Source organism: Girardinichthys multiradiatus, chromosome 8, assembly GCF_021462225.1.
Source record: "Girardinichthys multiradiatus isolate DD_20200921_A chromosome 8, DD_fGirMul_XY1, whole genome shotgun sequence".
Taxonomy (NCBI): Eukaryota; Metazoa; Chordata; class Actinopteri; order Cyprinodontiformes; family Goodeidae; genus Girardinichthys; species Girardinichthys multiradiatus.
In genome coordinates this window covers 38601931-38626782 of record NC_061801.1, presented here as the reverse complement: position 1 = coordinate 38626782, position 24852 = coordinate 38601931, and the positions used below count along the sequence as shown (strand labels likewise).

The window sequence follows — 24852 nt, the reverse complement described above, 5'->3', positions numbered from 1 at the left end:
TGATTGCCTCCATGCCACGCCGCAATGAAGCAGTCATTTCTGCCAAAGGATTCCCGACCAAGTATTGAGTGCATAACTGTACATGATTATTTGAAGGTTGACGTTTTTTGTATTAAAAACACTTTTCTTTTATTGGTCGGATGAAATATGCTAATTTTGTGAGATAGGAATTTTGGGTTTTCATGAGCTGTATGCCACAATCATCCGTATTAAGACAATAAAAGACCTGAAATATTTCAGTTAGTGTGCAATGAATCTAAAATATATGAATGTTAAATTTTCATCATGACATTATGGAAAATAATGAACTTTATCACAATATGCTAATATTTTGAGAAGGACCAGTATTTCTCCTATTTTAGCTTCCCTTCATTGGCTCCCTGTTAAATCCAGAATAGAATTTAAAATTCTCCTCCTCACATATAAAGCCCTTAATGATCTAGCTCCATCATACATCAGAGATCTGATTGTTCCATATGTTCCTAACAGAGCACTTCGTTCTCAGACTGCAGGTTTACTGGTGGTTCCTAGAGTCTCTAGAAGTAGAATGGGAGGCAGATCCTTTAGTTATCAGGCTCCTCTCCTGTGGAACCAGCTCCCAGCTTTAGTCCGTGAGGCAGACACCCTGTCTACTTTTAAGGCTAGGCTTAAAACTTTCCTTTTTGATAAAGCTTATAGTTAGAGTGGCTTAGTTTATCCTGAACTATCTCTGTAGTTATGCTGCTCTAGGCGTAGGCTGCTGGAGGACATAATGAACACCTTTCCTTGCTTGGCGATTTTCTCATGCTACTCTCCATTTATGGATTATCTGCAGTTATTGCTGACTTCTCTCTCTGCTTTTTGTCTTCATAGAACCCACATGTGGCCTGGCCTTCTGTTTAGTTGTGACACATTTATGGTGGGGGGGCATCGGCTGAGCTACTGCTACCAATAACAATTTTCTCCTTCTATTGACGATATCCTTGACTCTGTCTCTCCTAGACATAGCTACTGGCTGAGCTTTTATTGTGACTAACTCCATTATGTACTCTGTTTTCAATGGCATAGATTGTCCTACTGACATATCTCTTTAGCAGTGTTTCTCTCCTTTAACTTTGTACTTTTCTTTAACCTAGAAAGTACTCCTGATTCAGTGCTTCTGTGTCTTCTGTGTATGCTCTGTCTCACACTGAGCCAGGTGAACTTGACTGCATTATTTTATAACTAAGATCAAATTAGAATGTATATGATTTTATATCTGTCTGTGAGTGCATTGAATGGATGACATATTTCAGTAAATACGAAGACATGCCTGTTAGGTTAATTGGTAACTCTAAATTGCCCTTAGGTGTATGAATGAGTGTGTGTGTGGTTGTTTGTGTGTTGCCCTCCGATGGACTGGTGACCTGTCCAGGGTGTACCCCGCCTCCCGCCCATAGACTACTGGAGATAGGCACCAGCTTCCCCGTGACCCACTATGGAATAAGCGGTAGAAAATGACTGACTGACTGACGTTGGATTTTTTTCTTTTTTTAGTTCAGTGCCTCAAGACCACATTTGTTGTGAAATGGTGCCATTTAAATACACAAAACTGAACTTGACTGAGTTAAGCCATAACCAGTAAAATGATCAAAAACACCTAAAATTATAGAGTGCCAAACATGCCACAATCCAATAAAAAGAAGTGTGACTATTTACACATGTGATAAAAAATATGATGTGTCAGTAATAGCTTAAATATGTCAAAATTGTATTTAATCGGATTTAAATAATTAGAGGTTAAAATCAGTAATACAATTTTTATTTTGTTTTGTCCTAAAATCATATATTATTTCAGTATTAATTTTATATTTAATGTGATAAAATATGGAGTGGCACAATATAATAAATTAAGAAATCATTAAATAATTGGGGTTTATTTGGAAATAACTATATATAGTAAAAAATAAATTCTTAATTATTTATGTCAATTACCAGGAAATATTACAAAATATAAAATTCTAATTAAATAGTTGAATTAATAAATACTTTTTATAAATGATAATTTTTTTCAGCTTTATATTTAAATAATTACAGATTTATTGAATTACTTGGTATTTGTTCCCCAATTATAAATAATTAATGACACATAAAAAAATGATTTACAAAATCTATTTAATTATGGCACTTTTAGATCTCCATATGGGTTTAATGTTTGGGCAAAATAACCATAAACTGAAGTCCAGGACATGATGAAAAGCACAACTTAATCCAAAATGACAAATCTGTCGTGCTGGTCATGAAAATTGAGTCCTTTGTTTTCTGTGACTTAAATAAGATATAAAAACAAAGTGTAATGGTGTTTATTCTTAATATTAAACTGAGCTGCGCTTGTGCATGTTTGCACGGAGGGATTACATGAGGTGAACTGTAGGATGATGTTTTCAGACTAGAGACATCAGTCATCAGTTAAACCACCCACTCCCCTCTGAGGCCTCAGTCAAATGTCTTCATTTATTATTGATCCATGAGGAGTTTTTTCATTAAATTACTCAGGAAAAATGCAGGCAGTTGGAAGACTGACATTTGCTGTTTGGACCCCTCATAAATGTTGCACGCAGTGGAAGTCAAACCTACTGAATAACTTCCAGAGAGACTCCTCTCAGGAAGTTCTTCGTTCAACATGGGATCTGAACCGTTTATATTCATAAATATATCCTCTGCGTCTCTATTATTTAACGATTGTTAAACCAAAAGCATGAGGCTTAGCGAAAAAAGAGAAAAACTCCCACACTTGCAGCATAATTCTTGCAAAACATCGTCCTTGTCAAGCCCCCGTTTCCTGCGACAGTCAGTGGAAAGAGACAGCTGGCCACTGGCCCATGCAAGGTCACACTCTGATCTACAAGTAAGGAGCTTTCAGGAACACCCTCATGTTTCAAAATAAGGCTGAAATGACATCCAACTGCAGGTGTGGTGAAGGCACAAGGCAAACACATATCACCGACCAACCTTATGTAAACTTTAGGGCCTCTTCCAAAAGTCACACATCTTCTTAAGAAGAGCAAATAAGGATTAACACGAGGAAATGGTGAATAACAAAAGAAGGGAAGGAAGGAAGACACCACAGGGATGGAGCCAAGAATAATAAATATTGTTTAACTCTTATCGCTCTCTCTCTCTGTAGAATGAATTCATATGAATTTGTATTGAACTTCAGAAATAAATGCGTTTTTCTATGACATTCTAATTTACTGAGTTGCTCCTGAGCATACAGTGAATTTAGGACTGAGTATTTTTGTAGAGCAGCAAACCAGAAAACTACAATTTCACTGTTAAACTAAAAACGCTTGGCAACAAAACTAATATTTGAAGTGTTTCTGTTTTGAGTCTTAAACATCTTAAAGTTTCTTTAAAAGAAATGTCTGTTATAAAAACATGGCACCTCAAGGAGGAGGCTGGTTTAACGGTGTTATCTCTGCTATTCGCTCTGGGACAGGTGCCACATGCTGCAGCCAACAGGGGGGAGGCCAGTAAAAACACTGAAGTCCCTTTAAGTGATAAGGTTCATCACATCCGAAGAAGCAGATTAACACATGCAGAGATCTGCAGGATGATTTACTTCCCAATCAATATGAGACTAAGATCATTTTTGGAGGGATTTGCTTAGGTGGGAAGGATTTAGACTTGGGAGCAACCGACCTAAGCTCGCCTGGCTGCAGCTGAAGGACGCAGGATTACATAATCCATGTCCAATCAACCCTGCTTTTAGTGACTTGCCAGAATGTAACCGATTAACCTAAATGAGAGAACTGCATGTGGCCAAATTCGAACAACACCTACTTAGGATAGTTAGCACTAATTGTGAACTTTTAAGTCACGGTTGCCCAAGTCCAGTCCAAAAACGTCTCTGCTCCACCACACCTGATTCAAATGAATGTCTCGTTACCAGGCCTCTGCAGAGATGAATGCAGAGGAGGTCGTTAAGGCTATTGATTCAAATGTGTTGGATCAAGGATGCATCTAAAAGTTGCAGGAATGTAACTCTGAAGGACTGGAGCAGGACACACCTGTAAATGTAACAGTGAGGATTAACAATCCACCACAACACACACAAAAATGAGTCTCTTGTCATGTGAACAGCCTCCATTATTTTCATGTGTGTCAAAATGTGGAGGATAAGAGGATAGTGAGCTAATTTTCATTTAAATAAAAAACTAAAAGTCCTCACCTGGTGGTCCTCGAAGCTTGGCTTTTTTCACTGGAAAAGAAAAACACAGAAAGAAAACATTAAATCCTCAAAATGTTCAACCATTTAACTATGGCTGAAGAACCAGAGGAAGGCATCAGATAAATGAAGGATGAATGATGTCATGGCTTTGGACTCGTGACACATGACTCAGTTTAATATCGTCTTCAGAAACCATTTATGTGATCCATTTGTTTTACTGTAGTATTTTAATTGAACAAAATCCCCCAAATGCCAAATCCTGGGCTGAATGTTATGCTCCTGCTAACTGATAGGGTACCACACAATGGAAGAGACAAAAACATAACTGATTACATTCATAGTCATTCTGTTATTGATTTGGTGACTTTTGGTAAAGAACTAGAGGTTATTACTTATTGAACAGATGAACATGGGACCTCCAGGCATCTGGAAGTAGTAACCAGATGCCTGATAGGTGGCTGGATTGAGGATAAGCCAGTGTTGTGGAGCTCCATTATTTCCGTCCATTATTTTCCTTCCTGAGATCTTGGCTGATTTTTTTGTTGAATCAATAGGAGGCATTTTTGAGGAATGGGAAAAACCTCCTCAGGAATGAGACACAACCTCCAAAAGCAACACCATTCAGTGACTATTATTGTACTATCAGCGACTGTCGGTGTGCTATCAGCGAATGTCAATGTACTATCAGTGTCTGTCAGTGTACCATCAGTGTCTGTCGGTGTACCATCAATGACTGTCAGTGTAATATCAGCGAATATCAGTGTACTATCAGTGACTGTCAGTGTACCATTAGCGACTATCAGTGACTGTCGGTGTACTATCAGTGACTGTCAGTGTACTATTAGTGACTGTCAGTGTACCATCAGTGACTGTCAGTGTACCATTAGCGACTATCAGTGACTGTCGGTGTACTATTAGTGACTGTCAGTGTACTATTAGTGACTGTCACTGTACCATCAGTGACTGTCAGTGTACCATTAGCGACTATCAGTGACTGTCGGTGTACTATCAGTGATTGTCAGTGTACTATCAGTGATTGTCAGTGTACTATCAGTGACTGTCAGTGTACTATCAGTGACTGTCAGTGTACTATCAGTGACTGTCAGTGTACTATCAATGACTGTCAGTGTACCAGTAGCGACTATCAGTGACTGTCAGTGACTGTCAGTGTACTATCAATGACTGTCAGTGTACTATCAATGACTGTCAGTGTACTATTAGTGTACTATTAATGATTAATGACACTGTACCATCAGTGACTGTCAGTGTACTATTAGTGACTGTCAGTGTACCATCAGTGACTGTCAGTGTACTATTAGGGACTGTCAGTGTACCATTAGCGACTATCAGTGACTGTCAGTGTACTATCAGTGATTGTCAGTGTACTATCAGTGACTGTCAGTGTACTATCAGTGACTGTCAGTGTACTATCAGTGATTGTCAGTGTACTATTAGTGACTGTCAGTGTACTATCAATGACTGTCAGTGTACTATCAATGACTGTCAGTGTACTATCAGTGATTGTCAGTGTACTATTAGTGACTGTCAGTGTACTATCAGTGACTGTCAGTGTACTATTAGTGTACTATTAATGATTAATGACACTGTACCATCAGTGACTGTCAGTGTACTATTAGTGACTGTCAGTGTACTATCAGTGACTGTCAGTGTACTATTAGTGTACTATTAATGATTAATGACACTGTACCATCAGTGACTGTCAGTGTACTATTAGTGACTGTCACTGTACTATCAGTGACTGTCAGTGTACCATTAGCGACTATCAGTGACTGTCGGTGTACTATCAGTGACTGTCAGTGTACTATTAGTGACTGTCAGTGTACCATCAGTGACTGTCAGTGTACCATTAGCGACTATCAGTGACTGTCGGTGTACTATTAGTGACTGTCAGTGTACTATTAGTGACTGTCACTGTACCATCAGTGACTGTCAGTGTACCATTAGCGACTATCAGTGACTGTCGGTGTACTATCAGTGATTGTCAGTGTACTATCAGTGATTGTCAGTGTACTATCAGTGACTGTCAGTGTACTATCAGTGACTGTCAGTGTACTATCAGTGACTGTCAGTGTACTATCAATGACTGTCAGTGTACCAGTAGCGACTATCAGTGACTGTCAGTGACTGTCAGTGTACTATCAATGACTGTCAGTGTACTATCAATGACTGTCAGTGTACTATTAGTGTACTATTAATGATTAATGACACTGTACCATCAGTGACTGTCAGTGTACTATTAGTGACTGTCAGTGTACCATCAGTGACTGTCAGTGTACTATTAGGGACTGTCAGTGTACCATTAGCGACTATCAGTGACTGTCAGTGTACTATCAGTGATTGTCAGTGTACTATCAGTGACTGTCAGTGTACTATCAGTGACTGTCAGTGTACTATCAGTGATTGTCAGTGTACTATTAGTGACTGTCAGTGTACTATCAATGACTGTCAGTGTACTATCAATGACTGTCAGTGTACTATCAGTGATTGTCAGTGTACTATTAGTGACTGTCAGTGTACTATCAGTGACTGTCAGTGTACTATTAGTGTACTATTAATGATTAATGACACTGTACCATCAGTGACTGTCAGTGTACTATTAGTGACTGTCAGTGTACTATCAGTGACTGTCAGTGTACTATTAGTGTACTATTAATGATTAATGACACTGTACCATCAGTGACTGTCAGTGTACTATTAGTGACTGTCAGTGTACCATCAGTGACTGTCAGTGTACTATTAGGGACTGTCAGTGTACCATTAGCGACTATCAGTGACTGTCAGTGTACTATCAGTGATTGTCAGTGTACTATCAGTGACTATCAGTGTACTATCAGTGACTGTCAGTGTACTATCAGTGACTGTCAGTGTACTATCAGTGATTGTCAGTGTACTATCAGTGACTGTCAGTGTACTATCAATGACTGTCAGTGTACTATCAATGACTGTCAGTGTACTATCAATGACTGTCAGTGTACTATCAGTGATTGTCAGTGTACTATTAGTGACTGTCAGTGTACTATCAGTGACTGTCAGTGTACTATCAGTGTGCTATCAGTGACTGTCAGTGTACTATCAATGACTGTCAGTGTACTATCAGTGATTGTCAGTGTACTATTAGTGACTGTCAGTGTACTATCAGTGACTGTCAGTGTACTATTAGTGTACTATTAATGATTAATGACACTGTACCATCAGTGACTGTCAGTGTACTATTAGTGACTGTCAGTGTACCATCAGTGACTGTCAGTGTACTATTAGGGACTGTCAGTGTACCATTAGCGACTATCAGTGACTGTCAGTGTACTATCAGTGACTGTCAGTGTACTATCAGTGATTGTCAGTGTACTATTAGTGACTGTCAGTGTACTATTAGCGACTCTCACTGTACCATCAGTGACTGTCAGTGTACTATTAGTGACTGTCAGTGTACCATCAGTGACTGTCAGTGTACCAGTAGCGACTATCAGTGACTGTCAGTGTACTATCAGTGTACTATCAGTGACTGTCAGTGTACTATCAATGACTGTCAGTGTACTATCAATGACTGTCAGTGTACTATCAATGACTGTCAGTGTACTATCAGTGATTGTCAGTGTACTATTAGTGACTGTCAGTGTACTATCAGTGACTGTCAGTGTACTATCAGTGTGCTATCAGTGACTGTCAGTGTACTATCAATGACTGTCAGTGTACTATCAGTGATTGTCAGTGTACTATTAGTGACTGTCAGTGTACTATCAGTGACTGTCAGTGTACTATTAGTGTACTATTAATGATTAATGACACTGTACCATCAGTGACTGTCAGTGTACTATTAGTGACTGTCAGTGTACCATCAATGACTGTCAGTGTACTATTAGGGACTGTCAGTGTACCATTAGCGACTATCAGTGGCTGTCGGTGTACTATCAGTGACTGTCAGTGTACTATCAGTGATTGTCAGTGTACTATCAGTGACTGTCAGTGTACTATTAGTGACTGTCAGTGTACTATTAGCGACTCTCACTGTACCATCAGTGACTGTCAGTGTACTATTAGTGACTGTCAGTGTACCATCAGTGACTGTCAGTGTACCATTAGCGACTATCAGTGACTGTCAGTGTACTATCAGTGACTGTCAGTGTACTATCAATGACTGTCAGTGTACTATTAGTGACTGTCAGTGTACTATTAGCGACTCTCACTGTACCATCATTGACTGTCAGTGTACTATTAGTGACTGTCAGTGTACTATCAGTGATTGTCAGTGTACTATTAGTGACTGTCAGTGTACTATCAGTGACTGTCAGTGTACTATCAATGACTGTCAGTGTACTATTAGTGACTGTCAGTGTACTATTAGCGACTCTCACTGTACCATCATTGACTGTCAGTGTACTATTAGTGACTGTCAGTGTACCATCAGTGACTGTCAGTGTACCATTAGCGACTATCAGTGACTGTCAGTGTACTATCAGTGACTGTCAGTGTACTATCAGTGATTGTCAGTGTACTATTAGTGACTGTCAGTGTACTATCAGTGACTGTCAGTGTACTATCAGTGACTGTCAGTGTACTATTAGTGACTGTCAGTGTACTATTAGCGACTCTCACTGTACCATCAGTGACTGTCAGTGTACTATTAGTGACTGTCAGTGTACCATCAGTGACTGTCAGTGTACTATTAGGGACTGTCAGTGTACCATTAGCGACTATCAGTGACTGTCAGTGTACTATCAGTGACTGTCAGTGTACTATCAGTGACTGTCAGTGTACTATTAGTGACTGTCAATGTACTATTAGCGACTCTCACTGTACCATCAGTGACTGTCAGTGTACTATTAGTGACTGTCAGTGTACTATTAGTGACTGTCAGTGTACTATTAGTGACTGTCACTGTACCATCAGTGACTGTCAGTGTACCATCAGTGACTGTCAGTGTACCATTAGCGACTATCAGTGTACTATCAGTGTCTGTCAGTGTACTATCAGTGACTGTCAGTGTACTATTAGTGACTGTCAGTGTACCATTAGCGACTATCAGTGACTGTCAGTGTACTATCAGTGACTGTCAGTGTACTATCAGTGACTGTCAGTGTACTATCAGTGACTGTCAGTGTACTATCAGTGACTGTCAGTGTACTATCAATGACTGTCAGTGTACCAGTAGCGACTATCAGTGACTGTCAGTGACTGTCAGTGTACTATCAGTGTACTATCAGTGTACGATCAGTGTCTGTCAGTGTACTATTAGTGACTGTCAGTGTACCATTAGCGACTATCAGTGACTGTCAGTGTACTATCAGTGACTGTCAGTGTACTATCAGTGACTGTCAGTGTACTATTAGCGACTCTCACTGTACTATCAGTGACTGTCAGTGTACTATCAGTGACTGTCAGTGTACCAGTAGCGACTATCAGTGACTGTCAGTGACAGTCAGTGTACTATCAGTGTACTATCAGTGACTGTCAGTGTACCAGTAGCGACTATCAGTGACTGTCAGTGACAGTCAGTGTACTATCAGTGTACTATCAATGACTGTCAGTGTACCAGTAGCGACTATCAGTGACTGTCAGTGACAGTCAGTGTACTATCAGTGTACTATCAATGACTGTCAGTGTACTATTAGCGACTCTCACTGTAATATCAGTGACTGTCAGTGTACTATTAATGACTGTCACTGTACCATCAGTGACTGTCAGTGTACTATTAGTGTACTATTAGTGACTGTCAGTGTACCATCAGTGACTGTCAGTGTACTATTAGTGTACTATTAGTGACTGTCAGTGTACTATTAGTGACTGTCAGTGTACCATCAGTGACTGTCAGTGTACTATTAATGACTGTCACTGTACCATCAGTGACTGTCAGTGTACTATTAGTGTACTATTAGTGACTGTCAGTGTACTATTAGTGTACTATTAGTGACTGTCAGTTTACCATCAGTGACTGTCAGTGTACTATTAATGACTGTCACTGTACCATCAGTGACTGTCAGTGTACTATTAGTGTACTATTAATGACTGTCACTGTACCATCAGTGACTGTCAGTGTACTATTAGTGACTGTCAGTGTACTATTAGTGACTGTCAGTGTACCATCAGTGACTGTCAGTGTACTATTAGTGTACTATTAGTGACTGTCAGTGTACTATGCTCTGTGAGCCATTATCAAGGTTTTGAAGAGAAATGGGATGAATCAACTGAAGATGTGAACACTGGGTTAATAGCACAGTACATCGTGCGCTGCGTTGGGCACCATAATGTTGGGATTTGTTGTGAGACCTTAAATACCCATGATAACTTTTCAGCCTTCTGGGATTTTATTCTGATGAATAAAGAGCCAAACAGCAAATCATAGAAAATTTAGTTTTACTGACTGAGACACTTACACCCTAATCGTGGTACATCCAGACCTTAGTTAATATTATTTTGATGAACCAACTTGGAAACTCTTGTTCTCATGAAGGAAAACAGACTGAGCTCCATGTCTGCTGCCTTGAAACCACATCTGCTGTTTTTCTCCTACAGCAGTTCTCCATGATGTCACACCAGGAAGCAGAATGTTTGAGGTGTTGCCTAAGAAAACATCTACAGGTGTAACTCGATTCAACTCAACGTGTTGTGATTTAGAAACTAACAAACCCATGACATCATTTCTTTTCATTCAAACCAGGAAAGGACTCGTTGAGATCAAAGATCTCTTTTGCGAAAACAGTTTCAGCTGTTAAAGCTTTGACATGCAAAATAGTGATTATTCTAAATTTTAGCAGAAGCCCTGTTCTCTAGCGGAGAACAAATGCAAACCACAACATTCATGATACCACCATAAGCTACTACAGTCTCTCACTTAATAAGGCTGACATTAACTGGGAAAAATTGAACATTTATACCTTTCTGTATCGCACTGAGCCAACAACGGCAACTTGTAACTGAGTTTTTAGAGAGATTTAAACATGTCTAAGGTAACAAGCTCTGGAAGATTTAAGAGTTTTGTAGTTTGTTCCTTGAAGAGGGAGCAACAACATTTTTCCCCAATTGTACTCCGATTTTTCCAAAATCCCTAACGGTGGTGTAAATCAATTTCTGAATTTCGAGAGGAAGAAAAATATTTTTTGTAATCCAACGTTACCTAACTCAGGAAAAGTTTGGTCTAGTTTCACATCAGACAGGAAGGAAAAAGGTGCTCGTTATAAAGTGTATGTAAATATCTGGTTTCAACTGTACGTTGCACTGAAAGCATGAAAAATAAATGAATTAAAAACACAAGATGACAGAATTTAGCAAAAATAAAAGAGAAACCAGGTGAAACTCTTCCACAGGCATCAGATGCAAAAATATCAGGTATTTCACAGATTTAAAAGCCTTTAAAAGGAAGTTTTACAAACCAAAATATGACAGCTTTGATTAGCATTATGCTATTCAAAGCTGTCCAAATGGACTCCAGTAAGAGTCCACTTGGACAGTTCTTAGTAACAGTCCAAATGGACTGTTACCAAGAACTGAACATGTGATTGCTTTTTCATTTTAGCTCTGGGTAATAAATCTTTAAATATCAACAGAATTTGTTTTGTTTTTACTGTTTTATTCCTGGGAATAAAGGCCATCATTCCCTCACTTCCAGAACTCCAACATAATCATGAAACATAAGCTGAGACAGCTGCACAACAAAACACAACATCTGGTAAACAACACCAAAAAAACAGGCAACAACACAAGAAAAATAAAAAAAACACTTTCTGCTTCACTTTGTTTATTTTTATCAGACCTGCCATCTCTACCCCCTGCTGCATCTATTCAATACCGTTTATGGGATTGTGAGGAGCTTTGGTGGGGATTAATGGTGATTGCTGTGGCAGGGTTATGTGTTCAGGATGGAGAATACTAAACCTCTGAAGCCTGACATGCCAGATGGGAACAGAGCGATCACAGCGACACAAACGATGCTTTCATATTTTCATCCTTTGGTTTCCCTGTATGCATGGTAAAAACAGCTAACCCAATCTCTTTATGCTGCCTCATATGACAAATGTTTTTAATTCTAACAAATCTCACCTAAAGGACAGAAAACAGCAATAATTTTCATCTTTGTCCAGCAGGATAACAGCAGGTAAAATGAGGTTATAATCAGAAAACAGAAGGAGGGAAAATGACTTCTTCCTAGTTTTTCCTGACTTGTAAATAGCTTAATGTAGAGCTTAATCTGCAACACCTTCTTTCCTTCCACTCAAGGAAATAAACTGGCAAAGTAACCTTATAATTAGCTGTGGTTCACCGAGTGCAATAAACCAGAGGGCCATTATGATGGGAACAGATTTTTATCAATACGTTTGTGGCTTAAAAGCAACTATTACTCTTATTAACCCAAAGAATCATTGTTAGAAACAACTGAAAATCTCAGAGATGTAAATAAAAACCTAAAGTAACCTCAGATCGTCTCAGACATTTGTTTCTCGATAAAAAGTTATCATCCTAAAGCTGCTCTGTTTCCAGCCCCATGGCAGAAAATGCAGACTAACGTGTCGAGTTGTTAATGATTACAAGAACTTGTTTCCTGCAATTTGGAGAATTAAACAGGTCTTTTTGGTTTAACAATATGTCAACAGAATTGTGTAATAAGTGTTTACATACAGACCTGAACTGAAGTTTCTCCTTTAATAAATGTTTGGGTAAGCTGCACCTTTGGCCAAAAAGCCAAATAACTGTAACAGAAAGTCAGATTCATCAGGGGAGAGTTTTAGCTGCTTTGTTTAAAACTTTAACCAGACCAAGCTTCAGAAACACTGGTCCAGTTCAACCCAGATTCCAAGCTGTTTGGAGCCCAGAAAAGCAGTGAAACGACATTGTTTTTATTTCTGCGAGTGTGTCTTTAATTGGTCAGTTGAAACCAAAATACCAATGCGTAAAACGTTCAAATCAAGGTGTGATGAGTCATTTAAAACAAAATTAAAGATACACCCACCGTATATACTAGGCACTGTTAAATTTCTGTGCTTTAGATCATGGAAAAAGGACAAAAGTCTGGAAAATTAAAACTAAATTTCTTTTTTCCACACGATTCCAGACCTGGAATGTGATCACAGCAACATCCACACTTTTTCTTGAAGTTATCCGACTTGTTAATAAAAGAGGTGTGACTGAAAACATCCTTTTTGGTCCTGAAAAGCTGCAAGGTTGATGATGGAATCCCAAATAATGCAAGAAATCAGTCCAAGTAAATCTGGACCTTGCAGACCACTCAAGAGTTTGAGGACATGTCTTCAGATAATAGAACATCTGGACAAGATCTGCTGGGGACTGATGGCGTCGTACACAGATGGGATCAACATCCTCATATATTCAAGGTAACCATGCTCTGTTCCAGGGAGCTGTAGTCATTTGACATTGGAAGAAGATGGGACAGACGCAGTCAGAGGAGGTGTGGACCATTTTAACTCTTCTGATATCTTCTCCTCCCATCAGGACCTGATAAACTGATACTATCTAATGAGTCATCAGTTTGTTGATAGAGCAACCTTAGGGGTCGAAAGACACCCAACCAATGTACCAAATGGAGTTGCACTCGGTAAATGCGGTAAAAACTGGACCAATAGTATGGACGTTGTATTAAATAGATCAGTCAGCGGTTTTTATCATTTCTGACTGACAACAGAAGACAACACATCTGTAATGTGATTGGTGTATAACAAATATTTAAAAGAAAACAGCAGAACACGATCCTGTGGAAGGAGAGATGGGAACAGGAAGTGACAACTGGATCTACGACTCCTGGTTCATACTTTCATTTTGACAAACAGACAGACAGACAGACAGACACAGAGAGAGAGAGACAGGCAGAGAGAGAGGGAGATAAAGACAGACAGAGAGACAGACAGACAGACAGACGAACAGACAGACAAAGAGAGAGAGAGACAGAGAGGGAGATAAAGACAGACAGACAGACAGGCGGAGAGAGGCTTGATCGAGATGACTTGAAAAATTACAGACCTATATCCAATCTTCCATTCTTATCTAAAATTCTTGAGAAAATAGTTGCTAATCAAATGTGTGAGCATTTACACAGCAATGACCTGTTTGAAGAGTTTCAGTCAGGTTTCAGAGCTCATCATAGCACTGAAACAGCTCTGCTGAAAGTCACTAATGATATTCTTATGGCCTCAGATAATGGACTTGTGTCTGTACTGGTTCTGTTAGATCTCAGTGCTGCATTTGATACAGTCGATCACAAAATTCTCTTTGAAAGGCTGGAATATGCTGTAGGGATCAGGGGAACAGCGCTAGGCTGGTTTAAATATCTGTCTGACAGATTCCAGTTTGTTCATGTAAATGATAAATCATCTTTAAACTCCAGGGTTAATTGTGGAGTACCACAGGGTTCAGTACTTGGGCCAATTCTCTTTACTATATATATGCTTCCAATAGGTCAAATTATTAGGCAGCATGGGATAAATTTTCACCGTTACGCTGATGATACTCATCTTTACTTTTCCATAAATCCTGATGAGCCCAACCAGTTAGATAGACTACAAGCATGTCTTGAAGATATAAAAACTTGGATGATGTTAAATTGTTTGCTTCTAAATTCAGACAAAACAGAAGTTATCGTCTTTGGACCGGAGTCTTTAAAAAAGAAACTGCTTAGTCAATCACTTAACCTGGATGGCATTAAATTGACCTCTGATAATAAAGTAAAAAACCTTGGTGTTATTTTTGACCAGGACATGTCATTTAAATCCCTTATTAAACAGGTTTCTAGGATTTCCTTCTTTCACCTCCGGAACATTGCCAAAATTAGAAATATCCTGTCCAGGAGTGACGCTGAAAAACTAGTCCATGCATTAGTTACTTCAAGGCTGGACTATTGTAATTCGTTACTATCAGGATGTCCACAAAATGCAGTTAAAAGCCTTCAGCTGATTCAAAATGCTGCAGCAAGAGTTCTGATGAAAATTAAAATGAGAGATCATATTTCTCCTATTTTAGCTTACCTTCATTGGCTCCCTGTTAAATCCAGAATAGAATTTAAAATTCTCCTCCTCACATATAAAGCCCTTAATGATCTAGCTCCATCATACATCAGAGATCTGATTGTTCCATATGTTCCTAACAGAGCACTTTGTTCTCAGACTGCAGGTTTACTGGTGGTTCCTAGAGTCTCTAGAAGTAGAATGGGAGGCAGATCCTTTAGTTATCAGGCTCCTCTCCTGTGGAACCAGCTCCCAGCTTTAGTCCGTGAGGCAGACACCCTGTCTACTTTTAAGGCTAGGCTTAAAACTTTCCTTTTTGATAAAGCTTATTGTTAGAGTGGCTTAGTTTATCCTGAGCTATCTTCCTTATTTTTTTACTTCCGTCTTCCTCCCTCCCTGTTGGTTGGAGTAAGGGGGAGTCAGGTTTAGCCTAAACCGGCTCAGTTATAGTTGAGGTGCAAACACACCCTCCATTTCTGCTACCTGTATGACCCCTTCACTTTTCCAATGGTTATAATCAGTCTGACAGAGAGAGGTATCCCAATCATTGTGGTTTTTAGTATAACAATGACCATCAGTGGGACCCTTTGTGGGGTTCCTTGAGACAACATTGTTGTAAATAAGCGTCGTTTAACTAAATAATCTGAACTGAAACTATCTGTGTAGTTATGCTGCTATAGGCTTAGGCTGCTGGAGGACATAATGACCACTTTCACCCTTTGCTACATTCTCACACTACTCTCCAATTTTGCATTGTTTGATGTTATTTCAGCTTTTAACTTTGTTCTCTCTTTTCTCTTCCTAGAAGGTACACCTGGCCTGGCTCTGTGTCTGCCTGTGACACCTTTCTGGAGAGGGGCATCGTCCGAGCTTCTGCTGGCAACAACTTAATGCTCACCTTCTACAGATGATCCACATGGCCCTGTCTTTTAGTGTTTAACCCTTTCTCTCTCCTAGACATGGCTACTGACTGAGCTTTTACTGTAACTAACTCTATGTGCTCTCTTTCAGACTCTAACCTTGAAAACTGGCTCAGAGTTCTGTTCTTTCTTTCTAGGTGAAACGACTAAAGGAGCTACATCCATTGACATTTACTTTTCCTTCCCATAGAAAGTACTTCTGGATCAGTGCTTCTTTGTTCTCTTTGTCTCTCTGCTCTGTTCTCTCAAAACCCCAGTCGGTCGTGGCAGATGGCCGCTCACACTGAGCCTGGTTCTGGTTCTGCTGGAGGTTTCTTCCTGTTAAAAGGGAGTTTTTCCTCTCCACTGTCGCTACATGCATGCTCAGTATGAGGGATTGCTGCAAAGTCAACGCCAGTGACTGTCCACTGTCTCTACATGCTCATCCAGGAGGAGTGAATGCTGCAAGTCACTGACTGGATGCAATCTGCTGGGTTTCCTTAGATAGAAATACTTTTTATCCAATTTGAATAAATAACTGAATCTGACTGAACTGTTCAATGATTAGGATTAATTGGAATGTATGAACCTGACTGTTGTAAAGTGCCTTGAGACGACATGTGTTGTGAATTGGCGCTATATAAATAAACTGAATTGAATTGAATTCAAAGAGACAGACAGACAGAGAGGGAGAGACAGAGAGACATAGAGGGAGATAAAGAGAGACAGACAGAGAGGGAGATAAAGACAGACAGACAGAGAGAGAGAGAGACAGAGAGGGAGATAAAGACAGACAGACAGAGAGGGAGATAAAGACAGACAGACATAGAGAGAGACAGAGAGGGAGATAAAGACAGACAGACAGAGAGGGAGATAAAGACAGACAGACAGAGAGAGAGAGAGACAGAGAGACAAAGACAGACAGAGAGAGAGAGAGAGACATGGAGGGAGATAAAGAGAGACAGAGAGACAAACAGACAGACAGACAGAGAGGGAGATAAAGACAGACAGACAGAGAGACAGAGAGACAAAGACAGACAGAGAGAGAGAGAGACATAGAGGGAGATAAAGACAGACAGACAGACAAACAGACAGACAGACAGGCAGAGAGAGACAAAGAGAGACAGACAGAGAGAGAGAGGGAGATAAAGACAGACAGAGAGACAGACAGGTAGGGACATAAAGACAGAGAGACGGACAGACAGACAGACAGACAGACAGGTGGAGACAGACAGACAGACAGACAGACAGGTGGAGACAGACAGACAGACAGACAGACAGACAGGTGGAGAGAGACAAAGACAGAGACAGATAGACAGACAGGCAGAGAGAGGAAGAGAGAGGGACAGAGACACACAGAGAGACAGAGAGCTAGAGCAGCAGATGGCCTGGGGATTACTCCTGCAGCCTCTAAGCGCTTCCTCTGCCTCTGTTGTAAGTCCACAACTCTGCTGCTAGTTTTGCTCAACTCAATCATCCTTTGCAATAAAAATTCATCTTTGTCATATTTCCCCTGATTCCACTTAAAGAAGACTGCTGGCATGAAGCACTGACGCAGCTGTGGTCAATGGTGTGTATGCAGTTTGGTTAAAATGGAGTGTTTAAAACTGTTTTTTATGACTGATAATCTCCAACAAGATCACTGAAAACACACCTCTAAACTTCATGTGGCCTTTCCATGGCTGAGCAGCTGGATCAAAGTCCAATGCAAGACTTTAGGTGCAGTGCTCTAGAGTCACCAGACTCTGGAGGAGTGGAGACATGTTCTCTGGAGTGATAAATCGTGCGTCTCCAATGACTGAGTCTGGGTTTTTTTTCCCCCAGAAGAACGACACTTTCCTGACTGCACTGTGTCAAGTGCGAAGCTTAGTGGAGGTGGTATTATGGTATGGGACTTCCTTCTAGGTGCGGGGCTAGGTTGCTTAGACCCTGTGAAATGAACTCCTCAAGCTTCAGCAGACTGAGACATGCTGGACAATTTCATGCTTCCAACTCTGGGAGTGGAAAGCCACTTCCTGTCCCAACATAACTGTGTGCCAGTGCAGAAAGCACGATCCATAAAGACATTAATGAGGAAGTTTGGCTTGGAAGAACCTGCGGATCTTAACCCTACAGAACATGTTTGGAAAGAATTTTCTCATCCAACATCAGTGTCTGACCTCACAAATGTTCTCCTGGAAGAATGATCAAAACATTTCCATAAAACCACTCCTGAACCTTGTGGAAGGACTTCTTTTAACACCCTGGAAACATAGAATTCATGCATTCATAAATTAATAGGATCAACAGGTCATGGGACTGAACTGACTTCCTTATAACCAATTAGACTGCTTAGTTACAAACATTTAAAGTCACTAATATCTGATATAAGAGGAACCAACGACATTTGGTTATTATATCGAATTGTGTTCTAACTGCAGCAAGTTCTGCAGAACCAAATCCAATGAAAGGGAATTATCATTTACCACCTTTTTATTTATTAGACCATATATCGATAACTTTTGTCTCTGTTACTTTTTTTGCCTTTTGAAAATAAAATAAAAAATAATCTTCAGTTGAAAACAAGTTATTTACATTTTAGTTATTCTTATTAGTTTGACATTTTACTTCAGGAGGAGGTTTGACCAGAATAAAACTCGTTCAGAGCTGCAAATGTTACATGACCTTACATGAAAAAAGAAAACTTAGCATTTTTAATAAATATCCAATAAAGTAAAACTGTTGTCATTTTTAAAACAACCTCCATTTTAATTCTAATTTTAGATTTTAAAATAAAGAAAAACGTAAAGCTTTTGCAAAAACAGGATGGATGTATTTTCTTCTATAGGATGTTGATATTAGAGGGAAAATATATTTAAAAAGCGCATAGTTTCCAATCAAAAATTAATTAAAATAGAAAAATCATTACATGAAAAATGTATTAGTTCATCGTTATTTGAAAACTTTAGTTGGTTCTTTACCATACTTAGCCACAGTTATTAGGAGCCATTGTGGAAGGTCCAAAGAGCCACTTGTGGCTCCGGAGCCGCAGGTTGCAGACCCCGGGATTGGATCGTTTCCAGTTGCACCGTTTCCACTTCCCCTTCATCCAAACTGGGAAAGACATAAATCCCAGGAGACAAATGTGTCTGATTATGTAAATAAACCCCGGGGTCAAGCGGCCAAACAATATCCAGCCATGACACAACTGTTTTAGATCAGCAGCGTGACGGGCATGTTGCGTGTGCAGAACGTCATGCTTTTTTTTTTTTTTTTGGGCTCCCGTCTTATCATTTCGACACAGACTGTTTATCATAAGCATCTCAGGTTTAGCTCCACAGTTTATTTGTCTGAGCGATGACATAATTACCACTGAAATACAGAGTAGAAAGCAACGCAATGCGAGCGAAAATGGAACCTTTCTCCATAGTTTTAGTACTATGCTGTTTGAAATTAAATGTAATTAATGTAGCTGGATTCCCCAACTCAATAAAGTTGACTGAGAACATTTGGAGCCTAACTCAAGCACTGATAACATGAGGCGTGGACAGGTCTCTGATATTTAAGTATGCAGATGGTTTTAAAAGGTTACGGGTTCATATTGGCCAAAAATTTCCATCACCACATTATTATGGTTTAAAGATGCAAGAGAAGTGCTGGAGGGAGCTTAGTTTTCTTCTGCGGTATAGAGCACATAGCGCTACCCCTCCCCCACCTGTTGCTACGAGGGGTGAATCGTGATCAATTTTTCCAAAGTCCAGTCTGTGTCGCCAAGCGGTTTCCAGGTGTTATCTGCTTGCGTAGGCCAGACCATTTTATAAAGCTCTTTTCTTCTTGTTTTATTTCTAACTTAAATTATTTGAATTTTTATGTGTTGTTAAAATGTTTGTTAAATATCCATTTATCCAGATATGTTAGAAAAAAAACACCACAATGGAGACAATGTTGTAATTCCTTAATTTACTGGAGGATTCAAAGAATCCACACAAAACTTTAGCTTTACTATCAGTATTTGCTGCAATAAATAGCTGAATATCTTGCTGGTGTTCTTGTATCTTGTTGTTGGTGGTCAAATCGGCATCAGCAGGACAGACCTAATAAGAAATAAAGATCCTCTGGGCTGACCTGATTATTTATATTTTATAGCTACAATAATGATATTGATTATTATTATATCAACGTTTAGCAGCAATTCTGATAGAGGTAACACTGCTGCTTTAAAAACAATAATTGGATCTTGTTATGTACTCTTAGAATAGTGTTTTATTAGTCAAATCGTGTTATTTGTGCTTAAACCTATCCTACATGCTCAAGCCTACAAACACAACAAGGTTATAGTTATTAATGCCGCTTGTGTGCATTAACTAAATTCATTATGCATTTTTCAGTGTGTTCAAAATTAACGATGAAAATATACAAACCAGAGATCATTTTTTAAAGAAATCCAAAGTTCTAGAAAAAAATAATACTTTCTCCAGGTATTCAGCACAGCAGGGACATGAACGTCATGTCAAGCTTCATCTTATTCACAATGAAATCAATAGAAGTGGTTTTAAAGCTGCCAGAGACTGTGTCACAAAATAAAAACACTCGTCTCCACACTGGAGGATCGTGGGTAACGTGTGATACGATCCATACGTCCGCAGTGAGCACCCCCGCCTTCGGGCCCACGTGTAAGGGCAACCCACTTATCTGTTGTGAAAAGACATCACCATGGAGACCAATCATCTCAACTAGCAATAAATAAGCAACAATGTTAGGTCAAGCCATGAGGGTATGAGTCACAGCATCAGCCTCCTGTCTAATAACTGATCTATCAGCTACATAACAGATTTCATTTCGCTAATCAATAGATGAACAGCCTGAAAACGTCCAGATTAGATTCAATTATTCCAGTAATGTGAAATGGAACCAAACTGGGAGGTTTATTTGTGACTTATTGCTGCCTGGAGTTGATCCGTGTCCCACTGTGGTCCACTGATGACCAAACCTCTCAGAAGGCCTGCTGGTTTTAATGATTTCCTTTCTGAAATAGTAGCAAACAGCTTCAACACCTTAAATTGTGAGTTTCTCTCCTTTCATCCAGCTTGTTCAGTCCAAAATGCCTCTTAATGTGCAGAAAGGTTGATAAAACTACTATTTTTAATGGCTAAAACTTTAAAATAAATTCAGGTGTTTGAATATAATACCATCTGTTGGCCAACATAATGTGTTTACTCTAAATGATCAGTTTTCAGAGCTTTCCGTAACCTGGATGGAAATGTTTGATGTAGGATTCTTCCAACAATGCCTGCTTCCAGGACCAGCTCTGAACTGATGAAGGAGGAACTTTACCCGGAAGCAGCATTTGTTCATGACGCTTTTTTGTCCTATTATACCGAGCCATCTCCTAATAAATGAGGAATATCATGGCAGCAGGATTCCGATTTTTTTTTTTTACAATTTTGAATTTATGATTTAGTGTAAAAAGAACCACAGAACTTGCCTTCAAAAATCCCCTTTACCATCAAGATCCATTAAAGCCCTTTAATTACTAAGAAATGTCTGTTAACTTTGGGAAAATAGGAGTATCCTCAACTTATGTACTGAATTTGATTAACTTTTCCTTGTCAATATCCATGTTTTATCCATCCATCCATTCATGGGTGTCCAGCTCCAGTCCTACAAGGCCACAGTCCTGCAGGTTTAAGATGTGTCCTCTCTCCAACACAGCTGATTCAGATGGCTAAATTACCTCAGCACAGCCTGCTATTCAACCATTAATTTCATTCAGGTCTGTTGAATCAGGACAACAACTAAAATGCAGGACAGCAGCCCTTGAGGACTGACTTTGGACGCCGCTGCTCTAGCTGATTGAGGGGGATCCCGCTGTCCTCCCAGGCCAGAAGGGCTATATAGTCTCCAGTGAGTCACAGGTATGAGATTTTCAAAGGGACCTCCAATGGGAGATGTGCAGGAGGTGCCAGATCAGATGCCCAAACCTCCTCAATTGACTCCTTTGGATCCAAAGGAACAGAACCTTCTTAAGGCATCTTAGGGCAAATCTCCTCCACTCCGAGTGCCCTTCCACCACAGAGCAGTTCAACTACCTAAAGAAACCTCTGCCATGTTGATGGACTTGCGTTCCCTCAAGTCCTAGAACTCTGTCTATTTTAGAAAAGACACGGTGACTGCATTGAGGAAATCCACTAAAGGGTTGCTTCCACTGCTGGACAATATTCAGGTTAGTTTAGGTCAGCAGCCCCCACCCAAACCAAATCAAACAGCCCAGGAAAGTGTCGTTTTCTCAGTTGTTAAATCATTTTCTTTCTCTATAGTTTCTGTAAATTCCTCCCATAGCTCTTATTTTTACTTCTACAAGCCTCTTTTTCTATTTCTACTCGTCAATCTGGGTAAAAATCCATTTGTCCTTCTGCTAAATGTTTAAAGTCACATTGTAACCCCTAAAAATATGTATTGTTGTACTCATAGCTTATCCAATCAGAGGTAGCCTTCTTATTAAAAGTCCTGAAGTGAAATCATTATGGTTTTAATCTTACTCAGGGTTTCTGCTCATATTTTCCTGGTATCTGAATGTAAACATACTGTAAAAACTGCCGCTCCAATAAGCTAAAACTATCATCCTAATCAGGTCAACTGTCTCTTTACAGGCTTCATGTTTTAATAACTGTTAGAAGCAGTTTGACTTTTATTGCTGTTAAAAGAACAGCACTGAGGGCCAAAGGTGCCACAATTAAATACCATCTATATTTTCATTATAATTCAAATTGAACCTGAAATACAACGATTAAATAAATCAATAATTTACTAAATACATAACAGTTTAATAAAATGTGTTTTTTTAATGCAAAGTTAACCAATCAGATATTAGGGGTCTATTTGACGAGCCATGTGGATGAACTGTTATTGTGGAGATCTAAAAGTGCCATAATTAAATGGAGAGATTTTTTTGGTTTTATTTCTCATCATCTTCTATATTGCTTATTCCATAGTGGGTCATGGGGGGGCTGGTGCTTATCTCCAGGGTGCATCCTGCGAGAGGCAGGGTGCACCTGGACAGGTCACCAATCCATCGCAGGGCAACACAGACACATACAGGACAAACAACCATGCACACACTCATTCACACCTAAGGGCAATTTAGAGAGACCAATTAACCCAACAGTCATGTTTTTGGACTGTGGGAGAAAGCTGGAGTACCCGGAGAGAACCCACACATGCACAGGGAGAACATGCAAACTCCATGCAGAAAGACCGGGAGTCAAACCTAGGATCTTCTTGCTGCAAGGCAACAGTGGTTTTTATTTTTAGGATTATTAATTATTTTAATTGGGGAACAAATATGAAAACAATTAATCAATTCTATAATTAACTAAAAAGATGAATTATTTATAAAATGTATATAAATTAATTAAATTAATTAAAATTTTATATCTTATAATATTTCCTGGCCTTGAGCAGCAAGACATGAATTTACTTAATTATGTCAGCCTGACACATCAAAGCCAGTGGGCGGAGCCAACACTTCTCTGGACATTATAACTGATCTGAGGTGGACTTGACGTGCCAGTTTAATTAACCAATCAGATGCGAGAGTGACCGTTTTAATTATTTCATAGTGCACTGCAGCACAGAAGCCATGGCATAAATAAATCCATGAGCTTAGCATAAAGTTTTACATTTTAGACAATGAATTTTATATAGAAATATTTATTATGTACCCAATAAATTATTTACACGTGAATAATTAGGGATTTGTTGATCTTTTTATGAATTAATTTCCAGATTATTATTTAATGATTTCTTAATTGATTATGTTGTGGGCAATTTTGGCACTCCATACATATAGACAGTATATATAAAATAAATACTGAAATTTTATATGATTTTAGAACACAATGAAATCAAATTCTTATTCTTGATTTTGATGTAAATATTTGATTGTGACCGAATATATTTATGGCACATTCAAACTGTCACCAACAGTATTATTATTATCACATATAGAAAAGTTAATACAAAATTTTTTGTTGGATCGTGGCACTTTTGGCACTCCATATTTACACAGGATATATAGATTTAGTATTACTTAAAATACTTATCAAGTTTCAATTAATGATTTTCATGGTATATTATTTCAACGTGTATTTAAATGAATTATTGGCACATTATAATTGTTACAGATACAATATTATTGAATTTAAATATTGCACTTATTAAAACGGGAATTCAATTTTAAATTGCAACTAAGCTATCACAAATATAAATATTTTTAAACAAATATTTTATTTGTTGAATTGGAGCACTTCTGGTCCTCGATACAAATGTAGCACTTACTTTGAAGTCACAGGGACCATGTTTCTCCACCATCAGTCACACTGCGACTCATTTAAAGTAAAAATAAAAGCAGAAACCTACCTCTGACACACAGTAACGACATGACAAAGCGCTTCCAGCGACAAGCAGCAGGTAGTTTCACAGTTTGAAGCTCTCAGCAGAGATTTACTCTCAATGAGGTAACATAATAAGATTCGTTAAAATGCTCTCAAAGCTCCCATAAAATCCTTCTCGGTGCTCGCAGGGTTCTTGCTGATATCGGACAGGGCGCAACGAGCAGCTGCTTCCCACGGTGTCCACGCCATTATTAAAACTCTCATCCCAGCTTTCCACTCTGACGGACAGCCCGGGAGAGCGCCTGAAAGAAGGAGGAGAGGACACCTGTTACTGGCGTCGGAGCTGGCCAATCAGAGTAAAGTACTGCGGCTAGAGGGCGGGGCGTTCTGTAGAACTTCAACCAATCGTTGAGGCGAGACGGAAT

General features: G+C 39.2%; 1 protein-coding gene across 1 annotated transcript in view; it reads right to left on the bottom strand.

Moving 5' to 3' along the window:
- LOC124872875 (protein unc-13 homolog B-like) overlaps positions 1–24641 on the bottom strand; it is a 93952-nt gene extending 69311 nt beyond the window's left edge. Inside the window, exons 1-2 of the mRNA XM_047373285.1 lie at positions 24453–24641; positions 4190–4219 (exon numbers count right to left, since the gene is read on the bottom strand). Coding sequence (XP_047229241.1) covers positions 4190–4219; positions 24453–24474 — 52 coding nt within the window. The 5' untranslated portion in view covers positions 24475–24641. The remainder of the gene's footprint in view (positions 1–4189; positions 4220–24452) is intronic.
- Positions 24642–24852: the final 211 nt, after the last annotated feature.